The sequence below is a fragment of the Marmota monax genome, unplaced genomic scaffold (assembly GCF_021218885.2).
Source record: "Marmota monax isolate L192 unplaced genomic scaffold, Marmota_monax_Labrador192_F-V1.1 WCK01_AAM20220418_F8-fsc00157, whole genome shotgun sequence".
Taxonomy (NCBI): domain Eukaryota; kingdom Metazoa; phylum Chordata; class Mammalia; order Rodentia; family Sciuridae; genus Marmota; species Marmota monax.
The window spans coordinates 1,230,480-1,242,873 of NW_026694573.1; the positions used below are offsets into that span (position 1 = coordinate 1,230,480).

At 52.9% G+C, this 12,394-nt stretch overlaps 2 protein-coding genes across 2 annotated transcripts; one reads left to right on the top strand and one right to left on the bottom strand.

Moving 5' to 3' along the window:
• The first annotated feature begins 1,159 nt into the window (after window positions 1-1,159).
• On the top strand, window positions 1,160-4,029 carry LOC124076988 (carbonic anhydrase 15-like). The gene is made up of 8 exons (XM_058571802.1): window positions 1,160-1,226; window positions 1,431-1,466; window positions 1,997-2,167; window positions 2,672-2,832; window positions 2,935-3,027; window positions 3,353-3,419; window positions 3,573-3,688; window positions 3,805-4,029. The coding sequence occupies exons 1-8, from the start codon at window positions 1,160-1,162 to the stop codon at window positions 4,027-4,029; spliced, it is 936 nt and encodes a 311-aa protein (XP_058427785.1).
• Window positions 4,030-4,348: 319 nt separating this feature from the next.
• LOC124077040 (protein FAM246C) lies at window positions 4,349-6,306 on the bottom strand. The gene has a single exon (XM_046421239.2). The coding sequence runs from the start codon at window positions 6,234-6,236 to the stop codon at window positions 5,523-5,525; it is 714 nt and encodes a 237-aa protein (XP_046277195.1). The 5' UTR covers window positions 6,237-6,306; the 3' UTR covers window positions 4,349-5,522.
• Between the last annotated feature and the right edge of the window lie 6,088 nt (window positions 6,307-12,394).

Consider the following 12,394-nt stretch of genomic DNA (forward strand, 5'->3'; position numbering starts at 1 on the left):
AGAGCTGGGGGGAGGGCGGGGAGATGTGGAGCTTAGCAGAGTTGGGGCTTTGGAACACTTGCAGAAAAGTTTGGGAGAGCTGTTATCATTTGTGAGAGCCAGGGGCAGGGTCTGGTACTAAGAACTTACTCTAACTTATGTTCTCCAAGTGTCGTTTGAAAACAAAAGGCTCAGAGTGAGAACCCTGGGTTCATCCAAGCTCACCCTTATAATCTAGACTCCTTCTGGCCCGGGAGGTGTCAGCAGGGGGCACTGCAGACCTAGCACGCTGGTGTTGAGGGTCAAGAAGGAACTGGTAAGTCTCTTGATAGAGATGGGATTTCCATTTCTTCATTTCTCATTCCTGAACACATCTGCTAGAGCTGGAGAAGTAGGAAGGCTAAATGGCCCTGTCTCAGCACCACGGACAGTGCCCCCTTCCCCACCCTGCTGCTGCAAGCGCCTGACCCGCTGGCGATTGGAACTAGGGGCCAGGTACAGAGGTGTCCCTCCACCCCATCTCGCGTGCGCTTAATGCGCTAGCCCAGTTTTACTCACACCCACAAGTATTCGGAACCACACCAGAAGCAGACGAATCATTTTCCAGGAGAGTGAACTGGGGGTCTCCGAAATCTGTGGAGCTGCTGCCAAATCTTGAGGGTAAGGGGCATAGGTAGGGAAGAGGCTGTGATTTGGGGATGGGTTGGAGGTCCCAGGCCTGCTGTAAAGCAAGAAACGTCCTCTCAGATCCCCCTCCCATCCTGGCCTCCCAAGTCACTGGCGCTGGGATCCAAGGTGTCCTCATCCTTTGAACAACTAACTTCCTTGCTGATGGCTTTGACTTGTCACTTCTAGTCCCCAGCGTCCCGTTTCATCTACCGTAAATGGGAATAATAGGGCACATAATCTCCTGCTATTGATGTCAGCCATTATGCTGGCATGCTGCTGAAGCCCTGGGATCAAGGCGTGTGCCGGGTGATTTTGGAGCCCTGACTCCTTGGTGGCCTTGACTGTGCTCCGCCCCCTCCGACCCTCTCGGTTGCTGCCCTGTCCCCACTAGCCTACAGGACAGCCACGCCCCTAGCCTATCCCACTAATGAATATGTAGCAGCCTCACCTGAAGCCTTGCTCCAAGGTTCTCTGCCACTTAGTTTTTTCGAGCTGCAATCGCCTCCCCACCATGCAGGCGCTGGGCTGTGCGCTCCTCTTCCTCGCGGTGCAACTGATGGTGCCGGCATATTCAGAAGGTGAGCGCCAGGACTCTGCCCATCTAGTGTCTCAATCTGCCCAATCCCGCCACTCTCCACTTCCTGTTTGGTACTGCCAGTAGTTTGAGGTGAGGGGGCTTGGGAGGTTTCTCCTGGCCCAAGTCCCATTCTCCATTCCTGTGCCCAGTTGGGATGGGGGTTTGTAGAGGTCTCTCAGCTCAATCCCCTGCTTACTATCTGCAGGTACCTGGTGCTACGACTCCCAGGACCCAAAGTGTGGTGAGGAAAGTTTTGCATGAGCTGTGTGGAATTGGTCTGTGCCTTGGAGCCAAGAGTGGTGCAAGTGTGATCAAGAGACAGACTGCATATTATGGTTCTGTGTTCTCTGCAGGCTCCTATGTTCTGTGTCCAAGTGACTGGACACCAGACAGCTTGCATGTGACTGTTCCTCTGTATATATGTCTGGGTCTGCTGTGATCCCAGGCCTGCTCATATCAGTCAGAGTCTGTGAGCCTGTCAGTGTGGCCAGCCCAACTATGTGCATGTAGTGGAGGTCCCCATTGTGGGTATGCAACCATGTAGTAGATTCCATTCACCCTCTCTGTGGGGCAATTTGCCTGCAGACTTGGTGGCTAGGTCAGGTGCAGGATGGGGGGAAAGGGATGTTGTGACATTTCCAGGTGCATGGAGGGAGCAGAAAGGAGTTTCCTGAAGTTGGGCTATTCTCTGGGTATATGGGGTCCACCCTCCTCTCCACCCCAGACTACCTCCTTGATCTACCCTATGGACCCTAGACCTTGTTCCCTTAGGCCCCACTCACTGGAAGGAGTTAGCCCCTGCTTGTGGAGGCCCAACCCAGTCACCCATCAACATTGACCTTCACCTGGTTCAGAAGGACTCTACTCTTCAGCCCTTCATCTTTCAAGGCTACAACTTGGCACCTCCAGGCCCTTGGTCCTTGGAGAATGATGGTCATACAGGTCAGCGCCCTAGAGTCAGACCTCCCACAGAAAGGTCAGGAACCCCACAAAGCAGAAGGGAACTTGCAGTAAATACACGAGGATCAGGACTCACACATGGGAGCTGAACCACCATATAAAACCTCCACAAATGTAAGTCATTGACCCCTACAACTGGGCTAAAAAGCTCTAAACAAGGATGGGAACACCTGTATAAAAATAAGAATCTCCATTGCAGAGGAAATTCCACACACAGTGACCAGCACAATCCCCATAGATATCAGGACCTTCTGGAAAAATAGCAGCCAGCCACAGGCCCTGAGGACAGGGATTCAGGACACATCTAGAAGATACAATTCCTCCCAGCATCTTCTACCTGGACAGTAATCATAACCACACATAGCTGGGAGCCATTGTGCCTACCTCAGGAGGGCAGCCCTCTCCCCTGTTGAGCTGGTGAGGAATTTCCACTGCAGGTGGTGGTGAGTTAGCGGGAAAGAGTGTCATATGCTCCCTCACCCTCAGTGCTACTCCACATGGACACTGGTCCACAGAATGGCCTGGAGATTTGGGGAGCTGGGCTGCCACCACCTGCCTACCGAGCTCTGCAGCTGTACTTTCACTGGGGGGCCCCAGGGCATACAGGCTCGGAGCACAGCCTGGATGGACAGCACTACTCCATGGAGGTGGGTCAGGCATGGGGTAGGGTGGCAGGAGTGCCCCACAGAGGTCAGAGGAACATGGAGGGAGAGGAAGCTGGGTACTTCCTGTGGTCTCTGCCTCCCCAGATGCACATTGTCCACATAAATACAAAGTACCAGAGCATGGAGGAGGCACGACGTCACCCTGATGGTCTCGCAGTGCTGGCAGTGCTGTTGGCGGTGAGGGAAGAACTATGAGGCTCCATGTGCTTTCCCAGAAAGGGGAGTTTGAAGGGGTATGGAGCTGGCAGGGTGGACCTTTGGAGTAAGAAATGGTTCAGAGATCTATAAAGTTTGTAGAATTTTAAGGATTTTGTGGAAGGACAGGGCCAATGGGATGTTGTGGATTTGTAGACTGTCACCTCCCACGGGCCCTCTCCCTAGCAGATCCCCCAGACTCCCGTTACCACTGGGAACTTCCCAGTAGAGTCTCCCCACTACTTTCAGAGTTCCTACCTTTGTATACCTTCCGGTCAGGGCCACTCACACTGGGATCCCTCCCCAGGAGCAGGACCAGGACAATGTCAACTTCTCTGCTATTGTGTTGGGCCTGAAAAATGTGTCTATACCTGGTGAGGAGCTGCTGGGGTCACATCTGGGCTGGAATTTGCTGGGGTGGAGAGGGTAGGGCTCAGGGAGGGAGGTTCCAATCTATCCTCCCCTCACCTTCCCAGGTGTCTCAGTGAATATGACATCCACCTTTCCATTGTCCTCACTGTTGCCAGGCCCCTTGGGGCTTTTGCGCTACTATCGCTACTCTGGGTCGCTGACTATGCCCGGCTGTGAGCCTTCTGTGCTCTGGACGGTCTTCGAGAATGCCGTACCTATTGGACCTGTGCAGGTGGGATCACTGCCCCTACCCTGGGCCAGGTTGCCTACTTCCAGTGGCTTCAACCCTCCCCTGCTTGCCCCACCCCCACCCCATCTTAACCCATCTTTTTTCCCCTGAAACCTCAGGTAGCCCAGTTCCAGACTGTGCCCCAGGCTGGGATGCTGGGCTTGCACCCTGAACCACTCACGGATAATTTCCGCCCTCTGCAGCCTCTTGGAGGGCGCAGAATCTTGGCCTCCCCCAAAGCCTCTATTCGATCAGCAGCTCCACCAGGATCCCCCATCCTGGCTGGTGTTCACAGGGCTCTGCTGGCCCTGGGGCTCAGCCTGATGGTCTGGCAGGACCCCTAGAATTCAAGTATGACTTCCCTCTCACAATAAACAATGCACAGTGACCCTGGCCTAATGTGAATGGAGTGGGGAGACCTAAGGTGAGCTGCCTCCCTCCATGGGGACTCCTGCCCTAACCCCACTGAGGCCTCAGAGGATCTATCCATACAACTGGGAGATCACTGAGTGACCTTTCCCTACCCCACCACAGCCAGTCTCAGGATCTTCTTGTAGAACCCCCAGACTGATCCCCAGATCCCTCTCAGAGAGAAGGGGTCTCCACTCCCAGTCTACATTTCCTATATGAAAAGTTAGCACATCTTAGAAATGCCACTTTTAGCCAAGATTAGACATTTTATTAAAATTCAATCTGGGTGATCAACCTGGGAACACTGTGCCCAGTTAAATGATAACCCCAGCTGAGGTTTCCCAAGACCGGTAGGTAAGAAATTGCTGGTTCCAGGTTCTGCTGCAGCTGGACTGGTTTGGTGGATCCTGGTGACATAAAAACTAGTAAAGAGTTGTCTGGCCATGATGAAGCCTCACACTGGTGACACTCTCTAAAGTTAGGCTATGGAGTCTTGATTGTAGGGTGACATTTTCTAGAGAGACAATAGTGTCCAGGCAACTGTGGCTAGACTAAGTGAGGGGTAAGTGTCCTTGCTGTCTCTGTCCAAAGCAAAGCTGAGTCCAAGGGATACTGACTGGATGAGATTATCCAGGTGATGCTATCCAGTAAGACAGGGCCTGGTTGTTAGTGGAGCAAAGCTGGCCAGAGTCAGGATGCTGTCCAGTTGATATGTGGGAATGTGGAGGAAATAGATGATAGATAGATAAATGATAAATGATAGATAAATAGCACATTTTTCTCAGTGGTACTGTCCAGGTCACAATGTCTCAGCCATCCAGGTGTCCCTGGAGTCTATTGCATAGTGGTGTGTGTAGGGGACTCTATTTCAGTGCATGGAGGCTCTGCCTCCTCCCTAAGACATTTAAAGAAAAAGAATATGCAGTCTCCTCCCCTGCAGGTAGGGAAGTTAGGTTGTAGACCCCAAGGTTTCTGGTTGCCCTTCTGGAGGCTGACATACCCTGGCCCAGATCCTTCCCCTGCATCCCCTGCCCCCCGCCCACCTTCTTCTTCTTTCTATGTGCTGGGGATCGACTCCAGGACCTTGCACATATTAAACAAGCACTCTACCACTGAGCTACGCCCCCAGCCCCCTTCCCCTACATTAAGGCCCAAAGGGGCTCTACCAGCCCTTTCCAGTCCAGACTGACAGCAGCGGTGATTATCCGGAGCCATCCACCCTTTGCAGACTATGATCCTGGGCAATCCCTACCCTACGCCGCCCACCCTCCAAATAAATAACCGCATTCGTTGACGGTTGTTGGTTGCTTGCGGACTCTTCTCGCTTAGAAATACGCTCCAAGAGGAGATCAGATCTCTACCTTGGCCTCCTTTGGCTAGAGGCGATTCCTGCACTTCCCTGGGCCGCCCTCAAGTGCGGACGCCCTCAATCTCCGCCACCTTGAGGGGCCGCTGGCTGCACGGGAGTTTTCTTGTGGTTCTTTCGGGCAGGAATTCGGTCTTCCGCAGGGCCATCGGGGAAGTCGTTGGTCGGCCTGGAAGCCACAACCAAGGCGTTCACAGTGCCTAGCGCCCGCAGCAGGGCTGGGGCTCGGGATCCTGCCCGCGGGACAGCACGGGGCTCGCGGCGGGCGGGTGGTGGTGACCGTGGCGGCGGCAGCAGCGCTCGCAGGGCGTCCAGCTCCGCCTGAAGCTCAGCGCGCAGCGCCTCCAGCCCCGTACTCAGCTCCGCCCGCACTGCCGCCATGCCCTCCTGCAGCCGCCGCTCGCTCACTTCAAGGACGCCGGCCGGGTAGGTGGCCCCACCGCGCGGCTCCCCGCACACGGAACACACCGAACCACCGCTGCGCGCTTCGATCCTCTCGCCAGTCCCCCCCGCTCCGGCTCCGGTCCCCGCAGCCCCGGCCCCAGCGCGCTCCACCAGCCGTAGTAGTCGCGGTGCCTCGGCCCGTGCAGCAGCTTGGGCTCGGAGCTGGCCGCGCAAACGAGCCAGGCGGCCTGGGACGCGAACGACTTCAGAGACTGGCCCATTGGGCTGCGACCCTGGGTCCCGTCGGCGGCCAGCGCCTTGTCTCAGCGCTTCACTCGCGCCGTACGCATTGCGCGCCTGAGCCCAAGAACGCCCGGACTCTGCAGCCATCCGAACGCTGTCTCCACCACTACTGCCAGCACTAGGCCTGGCTGGGAGCCCCAGAGTGCAGCCTAGCAACCACAGGGCCCCAGCGACAAGCGGTGGAGAGGGCTCCTGGGACAGCTGTGGGAATGATGGAAATCTCTAGGGATATGGCCTGGGGCCCGGGGAACCCAGGCCCAGGACGGCTGGGGTTCCAAGGGAGCCTAGGGGCGGGGGGGGGGGTGCCAGTGGGCATGATTGTGCTTGACTTTTCCGCAGGGACCATGCTGATGTGGGTTACCACATGAGGCTTGGGCTGGCTTTTGGGTAGAGGTGACATTGCAGAAGCCCAGGCACCCCCAGACCAGAAGCAGAAATCAAGCTCACATATTCTGTTGGAAGTTACTGCCCTCATCACAGCTGGGGGAACCTGAGTTTGTTCATGGACCCCATGCCCTCCTCACTGGCTCAGGGTTACCTGCTTCCACGTCATAGTCCAGACCACACTTATCTCTGAATTCTGTGCCCTACCCACACATAGCCCTTGTTATGGGCATCTCCAGCCAATCTTCTACCCCTCATTTCAACTTCTTCATGGTCTTCCATGCTCCCAGATGTGCCTCAGCCCTCACTAAGGCTGCTGAAGTCCCCGCCCATCTCATACAGTGTCCTAGTCATATCCTTTTTAACCTCTTCTAAACCAATTTTCTTTGCCCTTTTGGGCCTGTGCATAAGCCCCTGCTCCCCATTTGCTTAGCAGTTCCCACTTATCCCTCTTGAGCAGGGAAGCAGGGAAGCCTACCCCATGCCAGGTAACTCAACACCCCCACCCCCACCTCTGGACAGCATACTTTTCAGCTGGTGTTTGTTTGCTTATTTTTAAGCCATGTGTATTCTATGTTGCTCAGGCAACTCCTGGATTCAAGTGATCCTCATGCCTTAGCCTTCAGAGTAGATGAGACTACAGGTGCACACCATGGCACACAGCTCATAGACAATTATTTTAAAATGACTTTCTGACTTCCCATTGTGGGGTCCTGAACCAGAAAGGGATTATCTTCTCCTGGGCAGAGTCTGACCCAGGATGAGGTCCTCCATGTTGCTACACATGCTGAATGTTGGATGAAGAAACAAATGGATGAATGAATGGAGTTGGGATCCTCTCCCTATTTACAATAAAGAACTGAGGGAAGGGCTGGGGCTGTAGCTCAGTGGCAGAGTGCTTGCCTTGCACATATGAGGCACTAAGTTTGATCCTTAGCACCACTTAAAAATAAACAAATAAAATAAAGACATGCTGACCATCTATAACGAAAAAAAAAAAAAAGAACTGAGGGAAGGGTCCAGGCCAGCCTCTCCCACTTGTCCTGAACAGTCTTTCCAACTCTTCAGCCTATCTCTGAGATCTCCTGGCTATCCTTGCTGGCTTCTTGCCCCTGTAGCCCTTTCACCTATTCTTTCCTAGCTGGGTGCCTTTGCAAGTGCCCAGCAGCCTGGGCCTGTTGCAATGGACTGTGGGCCCCTCTAGAGGGCAGTGTGTTCCCACTCAGCATGTTTTTTTCACTGCACCCCCAGGGGCTAGTTAGGACTCAGTGCTCTGGGCCTTGGGGCCTCCCCTAGCAAATTGTGAGGAGGGTGGACCTGGTATGAATCCAGGCTGGGCTAGGAGGGAAGACAGTGAGACAACCACTGGAACCTATGTCCCCAGAGTATACTTTCTGGCCTCTCTGCTTCTCTGTGCCTGAGTGTATGTAGAGGGGGAGGGAGAAGGGGTGTTGACCCTGCACTTGGGCAGGGTCACCTGAGTCCTCTTTAGCTTATGCATTCACTCATTCACTGCAGCCTGTATCTTTGGAACGTGCAGAGGAGAGGTGAGAATTTAGCACTCTGTCAACCCCTCAGATTCCCGCCATTCCTGCTGAGTCACCCCTGCCCCAGCTTCTGGCTCTGCTGATCCCTAGAGCCTCATTAGCCATACCCCCACCCCAACCACAATAATTAAAATGTTGCTGACAAAAGAGCCTGATTCTTTCCCCAGGCCCGCTGGAGACAGGCTGTGTGACCCAGGAGCTGACTCTTCTCTCTGAACCAAGTTTGCACTCATGAAAAGAAGGAGATTCCTGCTATCCCTAGGAGGGGTTGGCAGGGAAGCCAGAAGGATGGCAGAGTGTGTGGGAGAGGCTCCAGGTTGCCAACTAGCAGATATAGATGTGTGAAGTTGGAGAGGCCTGGGCAAAGATAGGTGACTAGTTTGATTTTGTTGTCTATGATTATTTATAGACAGGCTGAGATATAAAGCCAAGCCTTTACACTGAGTTCAAGTTGGGGTTTGTTGGAGGTGCTGACGTGGAGCCTGTAACTTGTGGCAGAGGATCCCAGAGCCCTAGGTTGTGCAAGAAGGAGCAAGGGTAGAGTGTGAGAAAGCTTCCATGCATCTCAACTGATCCTGAGGAGGGCTGAAGAGATATTGGTGAGGGATGAACAGACAAGTGGACACAAACTCCTAAGCCCCTGATCTCAAATGCAGTAAAGATCGAGAAGTAAGTGGTGAGGACCCTGGCCCAAGCTTCATCCATGATGTCAGGGCTGGGGTGTCTGGAGGTGAAAAAATGTGATCAAGAGAGCACACAGGGGCTGGGGTTGCCTCGAATGTGTGAGGCACTGGGTTTGATTCTCAGAACCACATATATAAAAATAAAGGTCCATTAAAAATATTTTTTAAAAAAGAAAGAAAAAAGAGCACACAGTTCTCGTCCAGACAGGCTAGACAGAATACAGGTGTTGCCCTTCACAAAGGATGGGATGGGAAGCAAGGGCAGAGCTGGATGGGCTATGGGGTGGAGAGGGAGAAAGGCCTGCTAGTGTTTTCTCCTGGGCTTGTTTCACAGCTGGGCATGCACTGGTAGCTCACTGCATGGAGGGACTGACTTGGGCCTAGCGCAGGGCAAGGCATAATGGAGGTGCAGAGGCCTGCTCTGGAGCTGTCCCCAACTGGCGTAGGTTCCAGCTCTGTGCATTCAGGCAGGTCATCCCTCACAGGCTGAGTGGGTGATTAGGAACCTTGACACTTATTAACTCATTAACAATTCAGGGGTAATGGGGAGGAAAAAAGCCCCAGGGCTTCTGGCAGGGATCTGGATGGGGCAATCTCTCCATGTGACTTAACTGTTGTCACTAGTTCTGTTGCTGTTAAACTCTGGCAGCCACCAAGACAGGAGGATTTATTTCCCAGAGCCTGAGGGCAGCTGGAAGCCAGGAGAGCAGTCAGCTGGCAGAGCCAGACCAAGTTTGCTTGTTGAAGAGGGTTCTGGTGGCATCCCAGGAGAGGGCAGTTGTAGGAACCAAGCTGGCCAGAGATGGGAGAGGATCAGTGGGTGGGAATGTAGCTACACAGTCCTCAGGGGAGTATCTGGAACATACAACCCCCCAGATACCTGCATCTTTCCAGATACCATGAAGAAGAGCCTCTTCCGTGTGTTCTTTAGGTGTCTGACTGACAAGTTTAAGCCAATATGGTTGTGGGTGAAGTAGGAAGTGAAACAGTAGAGGGAGATGAAGCTGGCTAAGCCTTAGGTCCTGAACTGGCTCTGAGAGTCAGTATGGTGAGGTTGTGGGCCAGGTGAAGGCCTGATGGGTAAGCTGGAAGGGGACTCTAGGTTACAGGGCTCTGGAACTGTCTCCAGAAGGTGGTGGGGAAACCCAGTAGGGAGCCCATTGGGGAGCGAAGTTCAGTGAATCATCTACAGTCAATGTCTGATCTGCCCTGAGGGACCTGGCCACCATAAGGATTCTGGGTTCAGAGGCCTCACACAGACCTCTGGTGACTCCTGTTGCCTAGTCTCAGTTTCCCAAGAGGAGTCAAAGCCCAGGAGTCTATGCTGGCAGGGAGGTGGTGAGGGCAGCAAAGGTGAGAGGCTGTTGAAAGTGTGCTTGGTTGTCGCGACCCCTCGCCGGCAAGGGAAAACACGACACAGGATTCTTCTTTCAGCAGTTTATTCAGGCCTTGATTCAAGTATCATCTTCTAGCGACCCCCCGCCGAGCGCCCAAGCACAGCCTAATAAAGCCTCCCGCATACCAATCCCAAGCTGCCACGTGGATCTCTCTCATAGGGTGGTAAGGGATTGCGCGCCAACTTTCCAAAAAAGGAGTTGTTTATCACAGGCCACAGTGGAAGCCGGCGCCATCTTCTAATGGCGGCCACGGTCTATAAGAATGGCTTACCACAGTTCCCCCTTCTATTTTATAAAACAATGCAGGCGAAAGTAGAGGTCCTATCCCACTGTGCAGAAGTGGCTGCAGTGTATGGTACAGTCCTAAGGAGGGCCCTTCCCTAGACCTGGTCCCATATCAGCCGACGCCTTTTTTCGTAGGGCGGGGCGTGGACGTCAAACCCGCATGCAATAGGACATGCTTTCCTTGAGGTCTGTTGAGGGATCACTCAAGTGCAGTGCCTTGCCTCGCATCCTGCATCGTGATGACGGTGAAAAAGAAAGGGGATTTTACAAGTAGCCGGTCAGTGACTATGAGGTTGGAAGTGGCAACACCATCCCTCAGCCCTTGAGAAAACGAAGGGTCCAAAGCATAAAGTGCAGCACCAGCATGGAAGCCCACCTGTGTGCAATGGCAACAAGGCCTGCAGAGTGCATGGGCCTTCCAAAACTGGGAAGGCAGGAAGAGGAGGGCATGCCAAACCCAGTGCAATGTCAAAGATGACTTGGGGTGCAATGGCCAAAACCCAGGAAATTATTGCTTAAGTTGCGCAAGCCAAACTTGTGGAGAGATACCATTCTCTAGGGCTGCAAAAGCCTGGACGATCATAGCCTTTTCTTGGCTATGGCGAGCTCTTAGGCGACAGAAAAGCCACAGACAAAGGACAATCCCAAAACAACATAACGCTCCAAAAATGCCTACTCCCACCCATTCCTTAAAGAAAGAAAAGGCAGAAGACAGCCAATTCGTAAATTGGCCCAATGTCACAGGGTCCACACGAGTGTTGTTCAACATGGCAATTTGTGTCAGTTGGGTCTGGATCAACTTCTCTGCTTCCATGGACCAGTTTCCGGCCAGGTACTGTCCAATGATTTGAGAGGTATTTCTGGAATCATTAAATCTGAGAGATGTTATACATAGATGTGCACGATGATCAACACAACCCAAATGTACTAGGTCTGACAATTCCTCAATCTGAGCTTGGAGGAGATCCACCCTTTGATTAACAGCTAAAATTCCTGATAAAATATGTTGATTGATTTTACTTTGAGACTCTAAAATGCTGGAAGTTTGTTGGATGACCTGATTAACCGTGGCCGCAGTCTGCACTTGACTAGCCACGGCCACTCCGGCAGTGACCGCTGCAGCAGCAGATATTGCAACCGCTGTTACAATAGCTGCCGTGATTCCAAAATCCCTACGGCTCCTGAGCACCTCAACAATAGGGAAGGAGTCTGGATCCGCAGTAACCGGAATCGGGACGAAAGTCGGGACCTTCATAACAACTGCCGTGCTCCAGGATCCATTCCAACACTCAGACAAGACACATGTACAATTAGAACAGTCAATCATTTCCGATTCTGTAGTACTGGTATCATTGATCAAAAGGAACAGAAACGGAGAATGAAGACAGACTGCTGCAGAGGGCAGTGTAGCATTGGACATCAGAGAATTGTATGAAATGTTTTTAAGCCTCCTACCATTATCAGTGTCCTGTACAGAGCCAGACACATTAAACAGCCAACTCTGGACTCCTCTCAATTGAGCCAGAGCAGAGACATCGGCTGTGGCCCCCTTTTCATTGGAAATCAACCATTGAAACCAAGACCAGCCTGTTCCTGTAGTGGAATTAGCCTTGGAAGAGTTATACAAATACCTTTTAAGAGAAGGGGAAAGAGAGAAACCCACAGCAACTTGGCGCTTCTCCCAAGAATGATCTTGACAAGGCGTGAATGTCGGGGGGAAAGAATAGTACGGGGTACAATAAGGAGAGGCCTTAAAATAAGTGGCATTACTAGCGTTAGGAAAAGCCACCGGGAGTGACACCTGGGAAATTATAGCCAAAGTGGTGATATTCATTTCGGTCGAATTTGTAGTCTCTCCTGAGCCCTCCTGTACCCCACTACTCACTTGGCTAAGCACCGCAGACAAGGTTCCCAGTGAGACCCTACTGTTCTGTAAGGGGTCCTCCCAA

Bases quoted from the DNA above. Each gene is read 5' to 3' on its own strand.
- LOC124077040 (XM_046421239.2), bottom strand. From the start codon at position 6,236: ATGGCTGCAGAGTCCGGGCGTTCTTGGGCTCAGGCGCGCAATGCGTAC.
- LOC124076988 (XM_058571802.1), top strand. From the start codon at position 1,160: ATGCAGGCGCTGGGCTGTGCGCTCCTCTTCCTCGCGGTGCAACTGATG. The intron at 1,227-1,430 runs GTGAGCGCCAGG...TACTATCTGCAG, and splicing joins GGTGCCGGCATATTCAGAAG to GTACCTGGTGCTACGACTCC. The intron at 1,467-1,996 runs GTGAGGAAAGTT...TTGTTCCCTTAG, and splicing joins CTCCCAGGACCCAAAGTGTG to GCCCCACTCACTGGAAGGAG.